At 50.3% G+C, this 25,404-nt stretch overlaps 1 protein-coding gene across 6 annotated transcripts in view; it reads right to left on the minus strand.

The window, feature by feature from the left end:
• LOC119099308 (rRNA N6-adenosine-methyltransferase ZCCHC4) overlaps positions 1-24,296 on the minus strand; it is a 31,251-nt gene extending 6,955 nt beyond the window's left edge. The window contains exons 1-9 of one of the 6 annotated variants that reach the window (XM_037222438.1): positions 24,119-24,296; positions 17,077-17,234; positions 16,357-16,567; positions 15,732-15,864; positions 14,784-14,981; positions 13,974-14,088; positions 5,481-5,606; positions 3,438-3,548; positions 2,477-2,643 (exon numbers count right to left, since the gene is read on the minus strand). In XM_037222438.1, the coding sequence (XP_037078333.1) occupies positions 2,477-2,643; positions 3,438-3,548; positions 5,481-5,606; positions 13,974-14,088; positions 14,784-14,981; positions 15,732-15,864; positions 16,357-16,567; positions 17,077-17,146 (1,131 nt within the window). In that variant the 5' untranslated portion in view covers positions 17,147-17,234; positions 24,119-24,296. Of the gene's footprint in view, positions 1-2,476; positions 2,644-3,437; positions 3,549-5,480; positions 5,607-13,973; positions 14,089-14,783; positions 14,982-15,731; positions 15,865-16,356; positions 16,568-17,076; positions 17,235-18,443; positions 18,563-24,118 lie in introns of those variants that run through there. The other 5 variants (XM_037222437.1, XM_037222441.1, XM_037222436.1 and 2 more) reach the window with 5 other exon arrangements.
• Between the last annotated feature and the right edge of the window lie 1,108 nt (positions 24,297-25,404).

The following is a 25,404-nucleotide window of genomic DNA, read 5'->3' on the forward strand; positions in this document are numbered from 1 at the left end:
AGGCTCGCAATATCAGTTGGCTGTCATATGATCTGTCCCAGCCACAGACGTGGTCGTTATAATCAAACAGGTAACGTCCCTATACATGTGGGGCTTATTTAAGACTTCGCGGGATAGCACCATCGGCTGGCAATAGCCAGGGGGCGGGGAAGGTGCCCATGGAGGGGGTTAGCGAACGAGTCCCGTTTTTGGAGAGGGCCCACATACGGGAGCCGTCGTCCGAACAGTGCATCCAAGACCACCGAGGCTTACTTACAAGACCGAGATCAAAGCTTATTTTCCTACGTTCAGATAGCCTGTTTGGAAGGAGCTTTTGTTCCGAACACAAACGTTCGCGAGTTAAAACATAGTTGATCACTTGAGGTCTACACGTGCCAATGCCGTCATGAAAGATACTCGCGCTAGTGCTGCTGGCTAGAGAAGTGTTCCAAACGCTTGCGAATCTGAAACAAACCGCTCCGTACTGACAGTACACGAGCGCGAAGTACAGCGAGATGGGTTACGGCGCGGGTCGACCGAGACGGCACAAGCGGGGGAAAACAGCTGAGCAAGATTCAAGAATCCAATTTGCCTTGAGAGATGCTTCTTTGAAAGAGTAAATTGTGCTGCACTTCTAACGCTGCTGGGGATGGGATTTTGAAATGAAGCAGAAGGGCTGTCACACGAAAAGAAGCTGGTTGTCCGGAGAATGTGTAAGTAAGCAACCAAATAGGAAACTTGCGCTGCACTCGATCGACCCACACTGCTTGGGAATTGGCCGTCCCCATTCAGAGCACGCTGTAATATTCTGAAACCGATCATACGTTCACAAAATATGCAGTCGCCAGTGCGCTTCGGTTAAATTTTGAACGGTTGGGATCGACCTGGGAGGCCCGAATAAGGAGATCAAGCGTTTGATTGCCCCGACCTAAAGACACCTGGCCTGAACAGAAGCACGCCTATGGGTCATCGCGAGCGTTTTACGTTTTACAGGGTTGAAGATCAGCCCCCACCTGACCGACCACGATACCAGATGGTCGAGATCTTTCTGCAACGGCAGGCCATCAGCCGTAACCTGCTTTTGCGAGAAAGTCTTACATCATCGGCATAAAAAAGGCAGCCGTATTTCATGACACACGAAAGGTTATTAATGACCAGTCCAAAAGGGGGAGAGCCAAGAGTGATCCTTCCGGGACGCCGAAGGTCACCAGTTATCAATCGGAAGTTTTCCGTTGATGATAACCCCCAGACGTCTATCGGACAGATGCGTCACAGACCATTGTGGCGCAGATTTCCTTCAATGACATGAATGCTTTAGCTTGTATAATAGGAAGTCATGGTCAACGTTCAGAAAAACAGCCGAATATTTGGCGTAAATGACACCCGTCTGAGATCTGTCCGAAGGCGGGCATAAAACAGTGCGAAGAGATCTGCAAACCGTGGAACATTCTGCACAGTTGAACTTTGCGCTGCAGAGTTTCAGTTTATCGTTACGGGTGTGAATACTGAACTGTTCGTGAGCAAGTCAAAATTCTGCTCACACGCGCGACGCTACGGGCTCGGCAAGCGCCTCCATGTTTCCATTGACCCTTGTACAATTGTTCAAGCCCCGCCATCGACCAGGCGCTCAGGCATCGCCAACAGCTAGTTTTTGCTCCGACCGGAGCCCAGCACGGCCAGCCTGTGAGTGCAATGGCTCCCAAGCCAGACCGGGGTCCGCGCCATCCCCGCCACCGTGGCGGTACGGAGCGATCTTATCGCCGCATTTGGGCCACACGGGCTGGACGCGTGACAAATGACGGCACCCGATAACATCCAGCTGTATCGCGGGGCTGCGGCCGGCCCGCACTGCTCTCGCACGCGGCGTTCTCTCTCCTGCATCCCAACCGACGGACGCAGGATTCCCCAGCAGCCTGATGCCGACTCGAGCCCGCAGGGAAGCCCTGCAGCCGGAGCGCAGCTGGAGCGCGGCGCGCGCGGCAAATCGGCAGCGAACTCGAGAGGCCATCGGCGGTCACCCGACCCGGCGGCGCATCGATCAAACGGCACTGGTCGGCACCATCGGAGTGCGTCGGTCACCGGAGCCGACCGGCGACCCAATATATACGGGGCCCGGCCGGCGAGAGTGGCCTGCGTGGGCGCCGACCGCAAGCTACGCCCTCCACGGGCCGCATTAAAGCGCCGCCGCAGGGTAGGACTTCTCTGCATGCCATCTGACGTGAGTTCTGTCAAGTAGATGGGCATACGTCGAAGAGGGTGGTCGATCTTCAACGCTCAGCGGCCGCAATGTTGAGATATCTTGCCAATGCGGCGGTCGCACTGTTGACCTATGCCTGGAAGTTCAGCGATCGTGCTGTTGACCTGCTCTGGAGGTGTAGCGGTGATGGTATTGACCTTCCCTGGAGGTGTGGCGGCCGCACTGTTGACCGACCCTCGGGGTGCAGCTGTCGCCATGTTGACCCGTATCGGGGATACACAGGTCGCCGTGCTGACCTACCTTGGAGGTGCAGCGGTCGCACTGCGGGCAGTGCCGGTTGTCGACGTGCACCCAGCGGCGGCAGGGCGGGCAGCGGCGGTAGAGAGGTGGAGGCAGCTCGACGCGCTCGGCCGGCAGGCTGGTGAACAGCCGTACCGGCGAGCCGTGCTTCCTGCCGCCAGCGGCTGCTGGGAGACGCGTCCCGGTCACACCCTCAGCGCCCGGCCACGGCTCCCCACTCACACGGCTGCTCTCATCAACTTCCAGCTCACACGGCTGCTCCCGCCAGCTCGCCACTCACACGGCTGCTCTCACCAGCTCACCACTCACACGGCTGCTCTCACCAGCTCCTCACACAGCTGCTCCCGCCAGCTCGCCACTCACACGGCTGCTCTCACCAGCTCGCCACTCACACGGCTGCTGTCACCAGCTCACCACTCACACGGCTGCTCTCACCAGCTCCTCACTCACACGGCTGCTGTCACCAGCTCACCACTCACACGGCTGCTCTCACCAGCTCAACACTCACACGGCTGCTCTCACCAGCTCACCACTCACACGGCTGCTCTCACCAGCTCAACACTCACGCGGCTGCTCTCATCAGCTCCCCACTCACACGGCTGCTCTCACCAGTCCACCACTCACACGGCTGCTCTTACCAGCTCCCCACTCACATGACTGCTCTTAACAGCTCACCATTCACACCAGAGGTACGAGAGCTTCTCAGTGACTATGTTATGGAGCAAAGGTGACGGCGCGCGGAAAGCGCACAGCCAACGGAGTTCTGACACCTGACACACGGCGCGCGTGAGTACGGAAGGCGACACTTTTGAGGCGTTTCCCAAACATATGCTCACGACACGTGCCAGATGTGCAACGGACTGTTATTGACCTAAGATTACCTCGGATCAGCGTCTTGCTACGTTACTCTGCCGTCGCGGGCGCTCGATAGAATGCTGGGAATGCATGTGCGTGTACAGACCTGACGTGTACTTGTGGTGGTTCTCGTATTCGACCCGCATGTCGGTCATGTGTAGAGCGGGTAGGCTGCGTAGCACGTCTGGCTCGTTGAAGTACGGCAGGATCAAAAACACTGCAACAGGTAAGACACGTTGTAATCCCGCGACACACGGCCGCGGCCTCGGAGGGACAGGATGACGACGTCCAACAGACCGGGCCGGGACGAGCTGCGTTGCCTGAGGTTTGCTCACGGTTTCCGGGCCTCGTGGCGTGACGCGCGGGTCAGCAGGCGCGGCTTTAATGCGGCGCACGTCAGCAGCCCACGCTGATCTGATTGTTTGTAGTCACACAGTGGCTCCTAATTCTGTAGCTCGATACATTGTTAACTACTGAGTATTAATACATCTCTTACGCTAGGATCCATCCCGTGGCTAAATCTTCCATTTTCCTGTGCCATGCTTAGTCTCCAGAGTGTACCAAAAGAAAGCTGCAAGGAAAATCGAAATACAAAAGGGACGCGACGAAGACAAACGAAACGGACGCTTGAGCCCAGGAGGCTATGCACCCTAATCCAAGACAAGACAAGACAAGACAAGGCGCTGATCTGATGTCAGAAATATGAGTTCAGAAATCATAGCAATACAGTGAATTGTACTGCCTGCTTTGACTTCTAGCCGTCCGACACACAACTCTAGTCGAGCGCTACCTGAAGAGCCTTTGCACATGAAACACTGCGCTGGTTCCGGCGAAGATCAGCACACTGAGCATGACCAGCATGGTCCGGGCTCGTCCCAAACATTGAGAGCCTGAGGGCATCGAACACAGGACGGCGGGTACCCGGACGCTGGCCATCGCCCAGTAATACAGTCATTACACCGTCGCCACGAAATGATCGCAAGGCTCCTTCAGTCCCAAAATCCGATAAATCCCTGGCTTAACGAAGTTGCCATCGCCAGGCAGCATCAGAGGACGGGCTGTAGCCCGCGCCAGACGCAGCTGTTTGAACTTGGACCGCATAAGACCGCTGACGTCCATCCTCCGGTTCGGAACATGTTCTAACTGCCGCCCGGACATGACAATCCCACGATTTGTGGAGAAGTTTCTAAACAGGGCTTTGCGCACAGTGCGGTGCATATGGCAGCACGTCACTTACGGCCGGCCATCGATATGCCGACGAGATTACATGGCGCTCCACGGATGCGGGAAGCCGCATGCGACGCTGGCGCTCAAAATCAAGGAATAATGTAAAATACGAGGGAACGACAAACAGCCGACAATTTTAAAAGCTGGTCACATCCAGCGCGCAGAATTATCGTGCGGAAAATTCAAGGAATAATATAAAGTACGAGTGAACGACAAACAGCGGATAATTATCGTACGGATATAACAAGGATTTAAGCCCCTGGCAGCTTACAGAAAATTGATGATGACCAAAGCACCGGCCCCAGAGAAACCCAGGGCTTTGCTCGGCGTTAGCGGCACCCCTACCCAGCATCTATGTGCCTGGTTTCTAAGATGTCTTCCCAGGAACCCGTTCCTGGTTTCGGAACCAGGAAGAAGCCAGACACCGGCTTGGAATCAAGCCGAAAATTCAGTTAGAGCCAGGATCCAGAATTGCATTGTGCTGATGGATCCAACGAGAACTAGGATGCGGCTTGACAGTAACCCAAATCACCCAGTGGAATCCCAAATTCGACATGGAATGTGCACATGGATCTTACAAGAACCAAAACCCAGTTTAGAATGCGAAACGGGCAGCGAAACAATTCTTCTTGGCTAAAGACGCAACAGGAGAGCAGCAGCAGCAACTGCGTCCAATCCAGCACAAGCAGTGCTGTCTCTAACAGGTACAATCACCCGATCACCTCCTCATCCAGCAGATGGACAGGATGTCCCCCTCATCTGGCAGATTGACAGTGTCCTCGCCGGGTAAATGAGCATGGTGTCATCACCTAGCAGATGGACAGAGCATCCTCACCTAGCAGATGGACAGGGTGTCCTCCCCACCTGGCAACTAGGCAAGATGGCCTCCCCACCTGGTAGCTGGACAGGGTGTCCTGCTCACCTGGCAGCAGGGTTGAGGTCGCCGGCCGACCCTCGGCCGCGTCTCGGGTTACTGTGATGGACTGCAGTGTGAGAGCCAGCGCCTCCAGCCGCCCTCCGAACGGCGGGTCGATCACCACAACCAGACCTGGAACGGCGCAAGATCAGATTTACTATGATACCAAGTCACACATTAGTTCGTAGAGAAGCAGTCACCACACACGTGCAAGCCTGTTTGGCCAAAAACGCAGCAAAAAGACAACAAAAACAAAACAAAACGAAAACAATGGGAGGTAGTTAAACCTGTGTCAGTGGATTTAACCGCCTTTTGAACCGCTTTTAACAAGACTGGACTAGCTCTTGCGCTGAGCTGGATTTTTATGCCAAAACTGGAAAGAAGATAAGAAAACCCATGCGCAAGGTCCTGCAATTCTCGGAATGGCGTACTAGTGTGAGTAGAATGACGTAACGACGGACTAGTGACTGGAAGAAATTGCATTAATATGACAGCAATTTGCTCCCAGTTGTACCCGTAACAACCGGTTCTGATACATGAGTCATGGGGGACTGAACTGAATGCACGTGACATAATATATTATTGGCGGACTTTATAGAAGCAAAAGAAAGCGCGTGGCACCGCCATCATATTTCAAATAATTAAAAACAACCTGAAGTATGTGCCGAATGTTGTAATTACCCCTCTGTGATACCCTGTCTATCTATGCAACATGACCATGTTAAGTTTTTCCAAGGTCTTCATGGGGTACCTCAATACCATTACAGAAAGGGGCACATGGTTGGTCAGAACCGCCCGATACTGATATTGTGACTTTTCTTACTGGTAAACATTCAGGTGTGTACCTCCCCATGCCTAACATGGATACAATACATACTAAGAAGTAATAAACACCTGATCAGAAATGTCCGATGCTAATATTGTGGCCGCCTCTGCTTGGTAGATTGATAGCTTTGTTCTTGTCTCATACATGAGAGCGCCATTGGCTATCTACAGGTAGATCGGATGTCCACTCACGCTCTCTGCAGGCATTACGCCTAGAGCTTTTCCGTTTCATATTTATCAAAAGTCCCTATCCATTGGGAACGGTTGAATGGATTGCACCGAGCAGTTGAGGGGCGCTTCGGGTAAGATCATACGAATACGGCCAACGCGGACGTCGCCGACGACTCACAAACATGTCCATGAGCAATATTGTTTATACATAAGGGCTATAGTCATCGTTTCATTTCATTTCATCATACCAAGTACACATTTGTGAGTTGAAACCAGTCAAAGCCACTTTACAACGAAGTGGTTTTAACCGATTAACGCCAGCCATCCGGTTTAACCATGGTTTCAACGAGTCCTAACCAGCCGGTGATTTTTAACTAAGGGCCCTTGAATGCAAGTGGAGCGCTTCTCACTCCTGCATTTAAATCATCTGCTGGTCTGTGGGGATAGACTACGATCAAGATGAGAAGACAACGGCCACCTCTGCATGATCGCGTAATTCCACGGATAAACGTTATACGGATATCAAACGCCCGTCCATTTTGGTACAGCCCGTAGAGCACTGACCGCTGTTGAGTACATTTTCCGAAGCACCAGGAGACCAGGCCTGGTGCTTGAGAGGAACTTTATCTCCGTAAACACGCACACCTGTGCGTAGCTGTTGTCTCTCTGTCCTCTATATTAACGCATTTCTCTTCGGTGGAGCGTAAGACGGCTGGAGTCCGTTACGCGCCCGCGCACTTTCCGAGCCCGACCGCGGACTGTCGCTGAGTGGCACCCGTCTGCCTCGCCGCTCCGCACTTCCCCCATCTGAGGGCGGCAAACAGCGAGACTCTGACCAGCATACCAATGACGTAACCAAGCCATGCTACACACGTCCACAGTATGGCAACAGCGTGCGGAATACTCACAACCATGATGGCGAAATGAGGAGCATGAAACAAGCGATCATGCATTTTTAGGCGAGTTACATATCTGAAGCCTAGCACGGACAGCCTTCAGGTCGCTTGCTGGTATTCCTTTGCGCTTCCTGAAAGCATGAAATGAACCGTGCCGCACTCATCACCGAGCGTCTCTACCGCAGGGATCACGTCAAAGGAAAAATGGAGCTTCAAACTGCCTCCTTGTGAGTGTAACGCTTGGGCTATTCACGCTGTCTACCGTGTCGAATGGAAACAGAGCCCTGCTTCGGGCTTTCCGTGGTTGGGACAGCCACTGACATTCGGACGCTCATGTTATTTGCGTTCGTATGGCGTGCATCAGTAACATAAAAGTGACATCAGCGGCGACGAGTGCCAGCTTGCCGTTCACTTTAATCTGCGCCACGCTTGGCTGACGTTTGCATGCCTGTCCAGTGAGCCATTTTACAGAGAACTCATATACCTTCCCAAAATCTGCAGGAAGTCTTCTTCAATTCGAATGGCTTTCTAGGCCCTGTTCTTCAAAGCCACACGCCGTGTGCTGAGCTAATAACATGTAGCGTCACAGGTAAATGTGCATCATACGCGGCTATGAGGAACGCTCCAAAGTCTGAATACGGACAAGAGGCAAAATCAGCTGATTCAGCCCGCCACAGACGTATAGAGCGTAGCCATGGCCACGTGGAAATCATCCGGTGCATAGTCGTTGGCAAGTTATGTGGTTAACAAATAATCGTCGATCACAACACGCACACTGCGGTCGGCACCTGTCCATTTGCCCCAAACACAAGATCGTCATTGCACGTCGGCCGATGCCAGGCATTGCTGCGCAAAAACACGAATGACCCCGCTTACTTCGCAGACCAAGTGAGAATGCGCTTCGGCAGCGGCGTTACCAGCAGTCGTCTATCCTCGTCATAGTTATGTCATGCCATTGGGGCTTTGCGACGCACTCAGCTGCTGAGGCTATATGGCGTCGCCTACCTTTCACCCTGGCAGGAAGGGCGGGCACTATGGGGAATCGAACCCTGTGCCTCTGGTTTCCCAGGCGTGCAGTGGTTAACGTAGACGCGTTAACCACTACACTACAGGCACCCCAGTTGAATGGGCTTAATCGACGTAAGGAATAGACTTTCATTTGCCCTGGTCCAGTCCCTGGGTCCTCGGTCAGGAGAGCTAAATCAAAGGCCGTGACAATGAGCAGCTAGTCATCGACCACCACAAGTCGGCGCTCTCGTACTAGAGATGCAACCTTTTCCAAAATGTTAGCCCGCGGTCCGGCCCGCTCCAGCCAGCTGGCGAACCAGCCGACAGAGCCCTTTGTGCTACACTGCTGACCGGGCATTTAGTCTCAAGTCCTTAGTTAATCACAGTCTGCATTTTGTCAGGTGTCCTTCATTTTGGACCTATCCATAAAGTGTGCATAAAATGTCATGCCAGGGTCACGTAATGAATGACATTGCATGGCTAACACTAGTGATATTTCTTTAACAACAGTGATCAAAGCACCTGGACTAAACAAATTCTGTTGTGCAAAAGATCTTGAGCACCGTGACGGCACGTTTCAACTACGAGTGAGAAGGAAGAGAGCGACATTTAAACCGAACTATCACCAAAGTGTACCGGATATTTCACCTTTGTACCCATCTCAGTGAAACCCAGGCCATGTCTTCTGGAACTGCATGCATCAATGGATAGCTTTGCACTGACAGAGCCAACAATACTGAATACTCCAAGTCATGGGAAGTTTTCTCATTTCATCACGTTGCGCAGGGCTAGAAACATCAGTCAAATTCACCGCAATTGCCGCAATGTGGTCACTTGCATTCTAGAACCAAACACAGGCTCTTACATGGTGTTTGCTTAAGTGAATAATTGATGCAACACGGAATAAATATTCATATTTACGATGGATTTTCTGTCCCGGAGGTTCATACCCCGAGTTTGCAGCGCACTGCGATTTTTGTGGTTTTACAGCTTACGTTTTAGCAAAAAAGAAGAAAAAACGCGTTATTTAATTGCTTAATTTTCAATCTACAAAAGCCCGAGAAGTATGGTCCACAACCCGGCCAAACCCCCGCGGGTTCTCGCGGGTTGCCAGATCGCTAAGCTGCGTCTCTACCTGGCACGCCCGCCTGACTCCCCGACGTCGATCAGACGGGGCGCTTTGTAAACGTGCGCCAACGCCGGCATACAACTGTAACAGGCAGCTTCCCTCGCGACGGACTGACGGCGTTGCTCGGACGAGACGGAGGGCTTCAGTCTGCACACAGACTATCAGCACGCATTGCTCTGTATGCTCTACGAACACACAAAACGTACGAGACGGGAAACTCGCTATCAAGATGACGGTACACTGTGGCCTTGCTGCGCTCACGTACCCTGAGATGCACGAGATCAGACGACCCCATGTAGCGACTTTGCTGCGCAGGCGTGGTAGGTGAGCGACGCGCGGCACGGCAAAGCCGACCGCATATCATCGCCAACACCCAGCGCAATTGCATTCCGCTGAAGATCGATCAATCAGCCACGCCCGTCCACGCAGGTATCGTGCACGACCGCTGGCGCTCCCGCGGTACGACATCCCACTCCGGCACCGATGCGTGGGAGCCCGTCCTCCGCTGTAAGCCGTCTGACCCTGGGGAAGCCCGCCGGCGCTCCTGCTGACACCGCGCCGTCGGGCATCTCAGTCGCGTCTCAGTCTCAGTCTCGAGGCGTCTCAGTCGCTCTCATTAGGCGCGTACGAAGACCGCAGCGTCCGGCGACACGATACACCGTTCAGCCGATGGGAAAAGTGGTAGCCGGAGCGGACGCCGGTCTGACCACGTCATGTGCAGCCCGCCGCCAGTAACAGTGCCATGGCGGCGAGTGCAGACACACGCATCCTCGCATGGTGATGTCACATCGCGCTCAGCAGGGAGAAAGACCCATGCTTTCATCGCCATGTACGGCTTGGGAGGCGAGGGGTCCTTGTAAACCCGAGACATGGCATCCAATCGCAAAAATCCAATACTTGCACTTCATCAGAACAACGCAGCTGTGCTGTGTAGGACAAGTCGCCGGTTTATAAAAATGTGCGCAGTCAGCTGCAGCCGGCAGTGTCAACTCACGTTGGCTGCAGTTAGATCATTCCATTTCCCAGGCTACATCCGGTGACAGTGGGAGACCGCGACCCAAGAAAGGCTACCCCGGCCCTGCAGCCGGCGCAACTCAAGGATGCATCTTCAATTCCCATGCTCTAATATTGCAGCATCGAGTGAACATGTCTTGTTCGGACCACGTGCGCGCGTAGTACAATAGCAGGCTTTGCATCTCCAAACTTATTTTAAAGACCAGTCTCAAATATTCTCTCGACGGCGCGCAACAAACATACGCCCGACATCGTTTCTTCTGGTTTGGCCACAGGTGCAGACCATTTCCATCGCTCCGTAAAATCTCGGACACTGCAGGGTCGCTTCACCACAGCACCCCACAGAACACGCAAGCGCATATATCCTATCCATTTCTGTATGTTGTCCGTCGGTGAGATGTCTTGTCACCATGTTTTAAGCCCACCGTCTCCGAGGTTGCACGAGCTGAGGCCACCGCTCCTCGCTCTCTCCAGTGAACAGCCGGCTATCGTTACGTCAAGTTTGGGAGCGGCGCCGTCACTTGTTTTGGTAATATTCTTTTTTGGTTTGTTAACAATTTGTTTTGATCAAAAACGGAACAAGTTAACGGCTCTTTTGTTATATTTCGATGATCATGACATAGGATTCGCATTATGCTCTACTATCTCGCATAATAGTTCGTAAACTAAGAATAGCAGCCACGCTGCCATGACAGAAACAGTAGCCGTCCATGCGTATTTTGTTCATTTTACTACTCTGAGGATACAAGGTGGATGCACCAAATAACCATCTCTTACCTACATACCTCTTTTAATCAGGATATCACCAATGTTCGTATCAGGTCAATGACCTGATTTTACCTTCAGAGGACCAAGGTGGCGAAAAACCTTTGAAATTATTCTGACTCCTGAATCTTAAAATCAGCGTCAAGTAATACGCTAGCGGCACGTTCCTCCAGGCAAAAGGTTGATCGGAATCGCTTTAAGTTACTGACCTCCCCTGACCTTCATGTAGTCAAAATAGGATGCCTGTTGACGTCCCTTTCTTCAAGGAATAAGCATCAAAAACTACTCCATACAGCAATTTTTCATTTATAAAACGATTGCTTTTGCTTTGCTCTGTCCTTCACGTCTGACCCAAGGCCGATGGAATGAAACCAAATAACACAGTAGTTCTTCTTTCCTTATTGATTTATTATATATTTGTTTCCTTATTGTTTATTTATTCCTCTTGCCTTATTCCTCGGAGAAAAACCGGGAGAATGGAGATGTAGATGCGTTGATATTTCGGCAACAGTCATTATGGAAACATATAGCAGAAGTGAATATTGCACAAAATTCACTTCTTTTCGTTTCGATAAAAGTGTGTTGCCGAAATATCAATGCACGCGCATCTCCATTCTCCTGGGTTTTCTCAGCGGAATAAGGCCACTACTACTGCCTTATCTATGCAAATAATGCTCTTCGCAAATGCACTCACAATTTACGAAATTAGACCACATCTTGAAGTTGATTACTCAATGAACTAAACAACCATCTCACAGCTGTCTGACTTCGTCCAACGCTTCGTTACCGCATCAGCGTGAGCGATTTCCGAGGAACTGCTGTCGCTAGCAGCCACGGTCTGACACTGACTTGCCATAGGTCAGCAACCTTCTCAGGTATATCTTATTTGTCTCTATCGGCTGTTCAACTGTCTACAGCTACGCAAAGTTTGGCGCGGCTACGTCGCACCGTTCGGAATTTATTTTGGAAAACCATCACGAGGATGTCAAATTGACCCTTCATCCGGCTGCGTGTTATTGACGGTTTGGTTATTACCAGGATTTAATTACCATCTTTGTCAGTCAGAGGCAGAGGATCGTCAAGGAAGCTGAACCGGATCTGAACATCGTGCTCCTTGTCGACTAGGCTGAAGAGTTCTTTTAACGTTCAAGCGTCCTTTGTGCACCGGAGTAAGCCACGTAAGAGATGAGAACATCGTGATCCCTCGCTTCGGCCCAGCGACCAATGAGATCTGATGCGATCAGCAAACAGAGGTTCCTTATCATCAAGCCAAAGAGCCGACATCTAAGAGGAGCAGAAGTGGTGCGTAAGACTGTCGTAGAAGTAATACGACGTAAGTGCATTACTGGCAGCCCAGGGAGCACAACTGCCGACCACGAGCACGGGCGCGGAGGGGGGGGGGGGGGGGGGGGAATGCCCGCCAGCTGCCACTGGCCGGACTGTCGCATGAAGGGATCTCGGCCACATGGGACGGTCTCTTGCGCCGATCAGGTGCCCCTGAGACAATGATGGCCTCTTTGGCAGTCATAGACCACAGGTACCGAATTGTTCACTCCGTGTCGGTCTCGACCCTGGGAGCCATTTTCCAAGCAGGGACAAGGTCGCAGCCCGCGGATGTTATTGACGGCCTCTTACATTAGTTGGGTTGGGACCCTGAAACTATAATGGGCCCCTGTTTCGGTCAAAGCCTTCGGTGCCAAGCACAAAATCCTGTGTCGGCGAGGGGCCCCGACTTGGCCAGGTGGCACATTTGCTGAACAGAATTAGCGTCAGGGACAGGACCCGGAATGTCAGACCGCCTCTTGCGCCAGTCGGGATGCTCTGAAAATAAAAAGGGCCGAATAGCTTACAATAAAAGGAACTGCGATGTCACAATGGAACTGATAATGGAGAGGCCTGTGTCATTGATGGGCCCTGGTACCGACCGCCGCCCCGCGCCGTTTCAGCCAGGGAACCGATAAGCTGAACTGGGTTCTCTGTCAATTACAGAATCCCTGGGTACGTAAGGGATGCTTCTTTGTCAATAAGGGCTCCTGCATTGATCCGGGGTCAGCCACCCGGTCAGAGGGCTTCCCGCGTCGGGGAGGGGACCGGAGTATGAAAAGGCCATCCGAAAGACTTCAGATCGACCAGGGGCCCGGCCCACGCGTCAAAATAATGGCAGCCAGTACGTACGCCGAGATGGGACGAAAGGGCCTTTTAGGACCATTTTTCCGGTCAGTTTTAAACCTAATATGTTTTGGTATCAGCTCTGCCGCCCAGCCCAACATTGATAGGATCTTGGGCCTTGTTTCTATAGCCTTTGCCGTGGGTGCGAGCGAATAATTTGCAAACAATGCTTCCAAAAGCTTTTTTAAAAGTTAATTCGCACCGTTCAAATGTAAAACTGGGACGGACTTTTGACGTGTGCAGTTTGAGGCTCTGAACGCATCAGCAGTCTCAGTAAAACGAACAGAGATCACGGCAGCATGAGTTCAGAGCTGTTATGTTGGAGATAATGGTTAAACGTCATAAAGCAAACATTGGCATCACCCACGACAACCATTTGTCAAGGTAAAAAACCAATGTTGTGCGCATCAGTACGTCCAATCAGGCCGTAACGGAAGTAATTTCGGCGCTCAATCAGCCGGCCCGTTGGGCGTTGACGCTCCACTTCACTGGCAGTGACAGGCGCCCGGCGCACCAGCCTACCTTCGCCCCCGTCGCGCTGCACAAATTCCCGGTAAACGTCCCAGCCGTGTGTGCAGAACATGTGGTGATTGAACATGTTGTAAACGCACAGCTTCTCTGGGGGCCAGAACTCCTCCTGCCAACATGCAAATGAGATCATAAAGCACAGCTAGCCGATCACAGGAGATGTATTCGGTATGAACAGGCACGGGAAACAGCATCATTGTGACATAGTGCAAACACGGACAGCCATTACACAGCCTTGGAATAAATGTCATCGGATTCGTACCGCATTTGCATCCTTGGAGGTCGCTACTACACCACAGTGTTGCATTCCTGAGAGCCAGGATCAATGAGGCTGGCAGAAGCAACAACGCTTGTTAAACTGATTATTGCGCCGTTAAAATACACTACAACTTTTCACATGCTGCACATAGCCAAAAGATGGGCATCATCGGGTAACGAATCCGATTTCTTGGGCGGCAATACCGTATTTAATGCACAAAGAACGGTTCCGCATGGCTGTGGCTTTAAGCGCATGTTTTTAATGCAACACACCACCGACTATCCACCGTACACACTCGCATACACCTGACCTACGATGCTACATCTGCCAAGGTTGCTTGGTTCACGCTATTCAACGTGACTATGGATGTGTGCAAGGCCACAGAGCCGGGCTGCCGACGGGCGCCGGCGCCACACCGCCACAGGGACCCCCCGCGCGTGACTGGCGAACGCGGCGCACCGCCGACACCCGGCGTCTCCAGACGCGGTCGCGTCGCGCTGCGCCGGCGGGGCCGACTCCGTCCCTGCCGCCTCCGCTCGACTCACGTATCGTCGATCGCAGTCAAGCATGAGACTCTGCGGGCCGCCCGGCTGCTGCTGCAGCCGCTCGTGGAGGCGGGGCGCGCCGCAGCACAGCACGCGCCGCGCACCGGCCGCGTTCAACAGCGTCAGAAGCGCCGCCAGCGTGGCCTCCGAGAACAGGTACTGCGCCTCCGAGCTGTTGGCCGACCGGGGGCGCAGCAGCTGCGCGGGCGCGGGACACGGCCGGTTACACGCCAGCACTGCGCCACGACTGTCACCGCAGCAACTGTCGCAGCACGCGCAGCAACACACGCGTCATAACGCTCGGCCTTACAGGACGAGGAGCTGTGTGACGGACGTCACTACCGCTAATTTATGAGCTACCAGGTTGGAGGACGAGACGACGAGAACCGCATCACGCATGGGGTCTGGTTGATGCTCGCCTGCGTCGCGTGGGCGAGCGCTTCGTAATGTGCTTAATTTGCCCTCGTCCAGCATCTAGATGCGGGCGTGATGCGCACAGCAAGCCCAACAAACAACGAGCAAACGGCAGGATCGATGCGGAGTAGCACTGCTGCACGACAGGAGTACCACGATGCACGTCCTTAAATGACGGCGCAACCCATACTTGTAGGCCAGGTCATGTGACCCGCATACCGGCGTGGCACATGGTAATGATTACGGCTCTGGGCCGTAGTGCCCAAAGGTCGGAAACTGCACACGTGCGGGATCGACCTCGTCACACTGTTTGCACCTCCCTTGTCTGGCAGCGCTGGTTGCAGCTGAGTATCCGAACGGACGCGACCCGCCGCTGGCGCGATGCGCCGGACAGCTTACCGAGGGCGCCGGTCTTTCATCCACGGCCAGAGCGGCCTGAGGCGGCCATATGAGCCGCTGTATCAGTGGATAACCAGGTCCCCCCTCCACCCCATCATCCCCTTGCGTGCGGCGCAGGCAGTGGGGGCAGCGTACCTCTGAGGGTCGCACGAGGGTCGGATCTACTGGCCGCGTCTCGTGAGCGCTGTGCAGGGAGGCCTCCGAGCCGGCCAGCACCTGACTGCAGTCCACACAGTACCGGCCGCCCAACCGCAGGATCTCCTCCGCCCTGGAAGCACACGGACAAGACATGGCGGGCGGAACAACGGCAGCGCCAACACAAACGGAACATCTGCCAAAAATCATATGTGGAGCAGCGACAGCACGATTGTGTTTAAATGTCTACCCCTTTTACCTCGCAAGGAGCAAGACAACGCAAACCAAGCCAGCTGTTTCTCGGGAAGCCCGCTAAACGTCTACCCAATTTAACCCGCCAGATGCACGACTACGTAAACCATGCCTGTCATTTCTCGGGAAGCCCGCTCCATATTTCGTAACAATACATTCTCCCAACAGTCAGCCAACGAAGGCCGTGGTACCTGTAAGCCAACACCTCACGTATCACCGTAACTCCCCACACCGGCATATCGAGCCAACCCTGCACACCCGACCATATCCTCAGCGCACGCCCACCGGAGCTCTTCACATCCGCACGTGTCACGTTTGTCGCGGGGCACACCGCCGCGGCCATCCGGCGTGGGAGGCGCCGACGGGAGCGCACCTGAGGAAGCGGGCGCGGTGGTCGGCCACCGGCGCCGCCGCCGTCGCCCGGGCCACGCGCTCGCGCCACTGGCGCGCCTTCTCTGGCGCCAGTCGCTCGTCCCGCCAGAGGAAGAAGGCGCACGCCTTGCGGTCGCGGCAGGCGGCGCAGGCGTAGAACTGGCGGCCCGCCTTGCGCCCGCCGTCCGCCCTCTCGAACAGCAGCATGGGTCCTGGCGCCACACACGGTATGGTAAACCAGAGGAGGGAGAGCAAACAACAGCATCGGGCCCGACAACGTGACCAGGCGGTGGGCCAGAGGCGGGGGAGTGGACAGCAGCATCGACATGTGCTTCACACATGGCATCAGACATGTTCTGGTGAGCCAGAGGTGTAGGAACAATGGCAAAGGTGGCACCTAAACCACGAGAGCGATAATCTCGCGCAAAAACGCCGTTGATAATCATCATGTCTCGCCACTTATATCACTATTGATAGGCTCAGGCAAGCCTGCAGCAAACCCATTGCCAAATGTATGTAAAGATATCATCAAATTAAGGTCAAGTTAACAACAGATTGATTGCATAAGATCACAGTTATGGCCTTAGTAACAAAACAATGTACCAATAGCTTATATATCAATCAAATATACAAATATATGAATGATTATTATTCAAAAATGCTATGCAAAGTGATAGATGATGATGATGAACAAAAACAACAGAGTAACAAATGTACATACCATGGGGACATGCTGGAATCTCACCACCAAAACTGCTACATGGCTCCAAACCAATAAACTTCACTCCCATTTTATTCAGTTTGTGATGAACTTGCACACTCTTTCCTGCATAATATGTCTATGAATAAAAGGTCTGATTTAACTTCATTCGAATGAGCCTGAAACAGAGTAGAAAAAGTTGCATGACTTAACTTCATTTGAACAAACATGGAACATGAAAGAAAAGGTTGTGTATCATAATAACAAAATTCATGCAAATGGGAATGCAGGTTTGTCAGTGTAGCCATCCAACAGCTGAGTTTGTAGAGGTAAAATACCTAAAAATATATTGGGAGAACACCCCAGAGTTTCCAAGCATTACTCAAATCCTTTGATGTCCTGGCAACTTGCTCTTTTATCTTGCTTAACAGCTAGAAAACATCCTGGTACCAGTTAATTATTTCCGAGGGCCCAGCTGGATGCCTTCATAAATGTCAACAGGCAAAACCCAATCCATCCCATTCTTACCATAACACACCATTTATCATAGCAGAATGCAATGGAGAGCTTACAAAAAACAACCCCATTTCCTGTTGTACAAAGATTCTGTTCTTCCTTACTGACACATATGTACAAATATTTTGGTAAGGAAGACCAAAAGAGTTCCATCATCAAATAATAACATTTTAAGGTTTTATCAAATGATAGCAAAGGGATTTGCCATCAATCATGGTTTCTGTGACCATATTTCCTTTGGTAAGAGCTGCTGCTTCAGTGCACATTTTAACCAAAAGCAAGATAATCTGCAGTCAGTTATAAACTGAAGCATGCTATATGACTGGCATATCTAAGCTAAGGAAAATTATTGTTTTCTGAAAATTTGGCACATATTTCCAAAGTTTTAACTTAAATAAAAGGTCAAGCCTGCAAAAACATGTTTTTCCAGAAAATACTCATTTAACACAAAGTGAAAGTTGAGCATCTGATAAGTTTGAATATTTAATGTTAAGCACCAGCTTATTTAGCACTGATTGTCAGCTGCATGTGAGATAGAAGTTTAAATGTTAAATGTTAAGTGCCAATGGTCATGGATACTACACTCACTCAGAGCCATCACATCACATTTCAGTTTATTTTATGCACTGGCCTTTAATTCTACACCAACAGTTTCATGGCTTCAAAAATAATGACCCCATTTATTCTGTGTGCTAATTGATATTGGCTATAACTCATGCAGGCACACACAAAAAAGACGTTAGAAACCTACGAATTCACAAGTATACGAACAACAAATCGGTGCACAGAAGTGACCAGTTACGAAAGCTCATCACTCAATGACAATCAGGTTTCTTGTGTCTCGTGGACACATACATGCTGTATAACGATACCTTCCATTCCAGAGTGAATCCCAAACATGCAAAAGCGTGACCTCACTCCGGAGTCATGGACCCCCAACCAAGGCAAACATGGGCAAGCACACGTGACTCCACGCGCGGCTGCACCGTCGTATTGCCAGCCGTGATATAGATTTGGGCCTTAGCCGTGAAACGCAGCACCAATCAATGGTCTTCACTGCGTCATAATGATAACCAAAAAGTTACAATGTCAACACACACTATTTCGCGGTCGTCTCTGTAATCTTCTCTTATCTCAAAAGTCGTCCGTTGAATTTTGTAAAAATGCCAAATGTTCCAAATGCAACATGAAATTGTATGGCCCAATATCAACTATTTCTTAGTCACCAGTAGTGAATCAGTTATAAATACAGTCAGTTAACAATCAGCAACTGCCTGCCAATGCCTCCAAACTAATAGGCAAATGATGAGTGACCAGTGTGCCCCGATCTCGATCTCAGGAATTTTGCCAGTTAAGAGATGCCTGCTTATCAAAACGATGTGATTAACAACATACCCAACCGCCAACTGTGGTAAGTTCGTTGACATTATCAATTCTATTTCAATTATTTATATTTTGCTTTACGATGCCTTCTATAAATCATATAACTTTTTTTTGACAACATCCCCACCTTAAGCTGACTCTCCCGTTATTAAGTTCTATTGACGGCAAAATGTGATATATATATATATATATATATATATCACATTTTGCCGTTATTAGAACTTAATAACGGGAGAGTCAGCTAAAGGGTGGGGATGTTGTCAAAAAGTTGTACTTACCTTATGTCAGACCACACCTAGAGAATTGTGCACAGCCTTGGTCACCATGCATCCAAAAAATATAGATAGGCTGGCGAGAGTACAGCGAAAAGCAACGAGCTAAAAATGAGATTGGAAACTCAGAATAAAACAATAGGCTTCGGGCCTTGGGTCTGTATTCAATAAAATATCGTAGACTTAGAAGGAATATGATAGAGATATTGAAGATTATGAAAGGGATAGACAAGGTAGGCCTACAAGGAGCACTGGAAATCAGGTCGAAATTTAGTTGAAGCCGGTTTCAATTAGCAAAAGGTAGAAGTAGAGCTGCGAAGAGGCAATTAACCATTAGAATGGACTGGCAAAAGAAGTTGTGGAAAGTCCCTCTCTAGCAACATTAAAATCGTTTGGACATGTACTATCGGTCTAAGCATCTCATCTATAGCTAAATTCATGCAGGCCAGGTGGTAAGATTAGTGTTAAGGATGGGTGCGGAACCTGGGGTAAGCCAACCGCGATGGGCCGTTGTGTGTGTTCTTTGGCGTGATATATTTATGTCTTTACGTCCTTATTATGCCACCAAAGTGGCTTCCATCTGAGACGATAACCGTGGGAGCCGAGGACTCACGGTTAACGCATCACAAACATACACCCATGAGAACCTGCATGGAATAGGGAACAGCAGGAGCGTAGTTTCCTATTAACTTGGGGAGGGAGCTCAGCCACCACAATTTGGACTCCACGCCCCCCCCCCACACACGCACACATCCACAACCTCCAACTTTAGGATGAAAGCAGGCCAAGTCCGTGGAGAAGCCTATTTATCGGCATATTTTGTGGGCAGGATTAGTCATTTTCACTTTTCTGCCCCCCCCCCCGGCCCAATTCACTTTGTAAAATTACACCCTGCGTAACAACTTAGATTGGGTGCAAATTCGGGGAAACCACGCGTATGGGACAGGTATGTATGTGGGCAAGATACTCACGATTTGTCGTGTAGATATTTCAAGGCATGCTACGCATTGTTACGGTTTGCGCTTCTTTCAGTGTTAATTGAATTGATTTATGCGCAACTTTGCTATTACGAATGCAAAGGAGCAGCTTCGGAGGTGGGCTTTTCTTAACCTTTTCCATAATTCGGGGCTTAGTTCCTGGAAAACTCAAACAAATGGGCAGCAGGTGGGCACAACTTATTCGGAACGGGCGGCGGATGCGTATGGGCACAGGTCCCTGGATAGCGGGTGGATCGCGAAAATGGAATCTCACCCGCGAAGGGCTCGCCATCGGATGCACTGCAGCCGTCTGCGATCTCAGAAACGACTGCTCCGGTGGTCAAGAGAACTGCACCACCCCACCAGCAGCATCCGATTGTGTCCAGGATTTTGTGTGTAGCGACCTTTAAACCCTTCCCGATAGCTCAGTTGGTAGGTTAGGGCATCCACCTTTTGATTCACTGACACGTGGCGGGATGGGGCCGAGTCGCTTCAGGCGTTCGCTGCCGTTCCCCGAGTGGCACGGCCTGCGCCCGGGGGCGGTAGCTGCTCTGAACGTCAAGTGACGTTGAAGGGCAGGGTGGGCCGTATGCTGGGCATTGCGGCACAGGACCAGCCCTCGCCACAACACTCTACCGTTGACACGGAGCTTCACGATCAAATGGTGACACTAAACGGAGCTTCACGATCAAATGGTGACACTACACGGAGCTTCACGATCAAATGGTGACACTACACGGAGCTTCACGGTCAGATGGTGACACTAGAGCTTACGTAACAAGCCCTGCTTAGTATGGGGCTGATCACAGAAAGTCATCCAATGAAATCGCTCCGACTAACTTTTTAAAAGGAAAATCCACGCCATGCGACTGTCTGGTCCAGACCGGCCTCGTCTCTTGGGAGGAGACGGCGTCGTCAATGCTTGGTCCATTTCTGCCTGGCTGTGACTACGCAAAAACAATTACGTCACTAACGGTATGAAACACAACCTCATCGCTTCTGGAATACAAAAGCAATAAGGTTACCCGAATAATAATTTTCTACACATGAAGTGCAATGAAGCACTGTGGCGTGAAATAGCTTCGTAGTTTGTCAGTGATACTTAGAGAGACCTTCGTGCCTTACTCTCAAATTCGACGCATGACAGTTTCTTTTTTCGGTACTGTCAGTGTTATGTGAAAATGTTTTGCCTCATAGCCGAAACTCGGTATACAGGCCACCACTCCGGCTATGAAATATTGTCCATTAAAGTAAGGTAAACAGAACAGTTATTTCGACATCCACAAATACTCAGCTAGATTGGAAGTGTCTAATATAGCGCAGAAAGCCATCGTTCCCTTTGCTTCCTCAGTAACTCGGGTTTTCCGTTTGAGGTGACTATTTCGTGTCAATAATTTCATCTGACTTATTGCTCACCAGTGGACTGCGTTTTTTATGAGCCTACGTTCTTTTGCTCAATCGGGACACAGATCATCATGACGTAAATGAAGTCTATTTCTACCCGAATGTTGAAGCCGGGCTGATATATTCATTCATATATGCATTGAGAAAGAAACAGGGTCTAAAACTGATCCCCGTGGAGCTCCAATATTAACACCTGTGCAGGAGGGACTCTCGATCTGGGTGTTGATTTGACACAAGACGTCTTGCCTCCTTCATGGAGGTCTGATGACCGACCTTGTTTCCGGTGTTAATTGTTCACCGTATTTCAATCACCCTTATTGTACTCCACGTTCAAATTAATAAATAAGTCGTGCGATATTACCGGCGCTCGAGATCGTGAAGACTGCTCATTTGTTAAAAGAGGGCATGCAAAACTGCATCATTTGTGCAAAATTAAGCCTCACGGGGGCCCAACATGAACTTCGCGAATTGATGGACTTGTTAGCACCCCAAGATTGTATAGGCAGAATTATTTCTGCATTTATGGTTTAAACGACAGGGCAAAATTAGACCACAGCTGACAGAAGTGACTGAAAAGGGCACAACAATGTGTCATTTTATCAAAGATACCGACATACAAACAGCCACTAAGATATCCACTTTTGCCATTGTCCATTCAGGTGTGCGCATTTCACACTTAGACTTGTCTGTCTAAACGGAAGTAGGAATGTTAGAAGTGCACTCGAAGGCAAATTTAGCTTCTTCTAACATAACTATATTGGATTGTTCAGATCACTGAACTAGTAAACCATTCTGAATGCATTCAGATTCTAACTCAATTGTGACATGGTGTTGATGAGCATGCGTAACATTCACATAGACATCGTGCGCTGGAGCGAGCGATCACGTACCCATCACCTCTTAGTCCACCTACAGATCATCCCATATGGTGCTGCTCCACTTACCAGCCCAGTTCGCGGAATACGTCCTCGCTTTGAGAGCGATCATCCGTGCCGATTAACGTGATGCCCTCGCCAGCAAGGCGTGAAGGGCTATTTGAATATTGATGGCAACGGCTGCCTCCACGGGCCGCCCAGCTAGCAGCCAATATTAACCTTATAAATTTTCGACAAAGCTCCGTGTGGGTGGCTTATTTAGGGATGTGGTTGGAAAGATTCGTACCAATGTATCGGTTACTGGTACTGCGCTGTATCTTGTGTGGTACCAGAAGCGGTCGGATTATCAACTTATAAATGCCCAGATTTTGCTCATACCAGGATTTATTGTGTCATAAAATTTCGTCTGAAAATATTGCCCCGGAAATACGATATATCAGCTGGCATTCAAAGCCCGCTGATACCCGAATCCAATACATTAAGAGCTTGGTTGCCAGCAATGTCGTTGCCAGCAAGCCGATATCCAAGCCTCTCTGGTGTTCGCGGCACAGCGCTGCGCTGATTTATGCTTGCAAATATTATGTTTCTTCTTTTAGTCCACAAACCTCACGCCAGAGTGAAGTTGTTAATAGCGTTCATTTTCGCTCTCGGACCGCGCCGCTACGTTAGAGCCATCTGAGCTCGAGGAACGTCCTACCTCGCCTGCGGCGCTTTTGTCAGTCTGGAGAGCACCTTTTTATTTATCCAAGTGCTACGCTGAGATCGCCGCTCGTCGGTCAGAACAAAACATCACTATGGGGAACAGCAACAGGGCATGTGAAGGCAATTTCGGCCATATTCACATGTCGCGAACGGTACAAGAGCGGTGGATTTTGCATGATGATCTCACTGCTAGTGTAACCATTTACTGCTGTAGGGGTGAAAAGTTACTTTTGTGCCACTGACGAAATCTGGCATCGCCTTAATTGCCACTTGGAGCCAAGTGTACCAGAAGCCGTTGTGCCATACCTCTAAATGCCATAAACAAAAACAAAACAAAACAAAACAAAAACAACGCCAATGACGTGCCATGCGACATAACCACCAAACAGATTTGTTTCGGGAGTTCATTTGCACCAAAGTATCACTTGCTCAGCATCAAACACTGAATGATGGTTGATACTAAACTGGTAGCATTATAAAATAAAGGCGCGTATAACATAACCAGCCCAGAGGCGTGTAGTTTCTTTTTCATTGTGGGGGGAGGGTGGAGTGCATTATGCCTCCTAACCAGAGATGCTGCTCACTGTTTTTATTTATGATTTGTGTTCATTAAAGTTCGTTAACATCCATTGCTTAGGGTTCAGCCCTTTACCCAAAGCTCAATTTGAGATACTGCGCCCCTACTCCTGACTGTGAAAAGAAAGTGCGTCAAATCTGGGGAGAAAACTGAAGTGCATCTCGTGGGCACGCTCCGCCATTTCTCTTCTTGTACCCCGCCCCCTTCCTCACCCCCAAATACTTTGCAAAATGGCATGACTGTAGCCCTACGTATACCGATAACATGGTCTACAAGCACCTGAAACACCACTTTTGGTTTTGTGACGTCATCGTTCCATCGTACAACCAGCTAGGAGCGCTGGCGAACTTCCCTTACCTTCACTTCACCTTCACATCTTCTCATAGTATGAATACAACGAACGGCGTCCCACAGCCTTGCACTAGACGCGCACTGAATCCAATGCATTATCGTGAAGCGAGCATTCGAGCCGATCTGTCTCAAAGGGCACGACGCTATAAACTCGGCGTAGCAAACTGGCCACGTTCGTTGCAGGATGCTGTGGCCAGCCACGATTCTTACGATTAATAATAAACGTACTTATTTGGTATTTTACACTGTTTAGCACGTGAAGTGAATCTGCGAAAGCCACTGATCTGAGGGGCGTTAAAAAAGCACTGTGTCTCCACTAATTTGTGACGTCGGCACTGATGCACTATAACTTGTAGGACATCTCTGTCAGCTGGTGAAACTATCCTGATTTAATCTGTTATGTTTGGCAAGATCTTGTGGCCCAATCGGTTCATGCAGCGGAATGTCAACATTTTGGCATGTGCTATACACAAGCCCACGTCGCAAGCGTTAGCGAATACAGATCAAAACTAAGCTTTGAGTTCCATCTAACCGTGATGGTCTCTTGTAATGTGGCCTGGTCTGTTGTAGTTCATTTTTATTTCCGCAATTTTGTCACCAATTGGCTCGTTAGTGTTCGTTTTTGTCACCGATCATATCCGGTAAATCGAAAACTTTTCCACCCCTGCATTCCAGGCTAAACAAGTGCGGTTATCCACCGAAAACTGACTCCGGTTGCCAGTGGATCCATTCCCAAATATGATTATGGCTCTTGGACTGCACCAGTCGGAAACCCAAATCTGCGAGTATATTGCCCATTCCAGGAAATCTCACACAATTGCAGATGAACACGAGTCTGCCACGATACTTTGGCGATATGTTTAAAATATCATAAAAGTCTAAGGATGACCTAATCTATTCCGTCGAGAAAATCTGTCGAGTAAAATGAAACAAAAGGATAGCTTGATAACACCTCAACATGGAGCGTAGATTCTGAAAGATCCTTATGCTTAATGATCCCAGGGATCTTGCATACTAAAGGAGCACTCTGTACCAATTTTAAATGAGCTTGGGATGTCAAATCCCTTAGAAAAGTTTTAAAATGGATCCTAGATCCGGAGTGGCTTTTGAACCCCGGCTAAGATCCATATGCCGAAATCCATTTCTGGAATTCAAGAGCATGTTTGTTCCCAACCTTGCAGCAGAGAGTACCGCAGCTTACTGTCTCTTAGGCCACGCCCCAAGTAAAATGTTGTTTTTCGATGGAATGGAGGGAGGGGGGGGGGGGGGCATTCCGGGTTGTCTGATGACAA

The sequence above is a fragment of the Pollicipes pollicipes genome, unplaced genomic scaffold (genome assembly GCF_011947565.3).
Source record: "Pollicipes pollicipes isolate AB1234 unplaced genomic scaffold, Ppol_2.1 Scaffold_4740;HRSCAF=5597_pilon_pilon_pilon, whole genome shotgun sequence".
Classification (NCBI taxonomy): domain Eukaryota; kingdom Metazoa; phylum Arthropoda; class Thecostraca; order Pollicipedomorpha; family Pollicipedidae; genus Pollicipes; species Pollicipes pollicipes.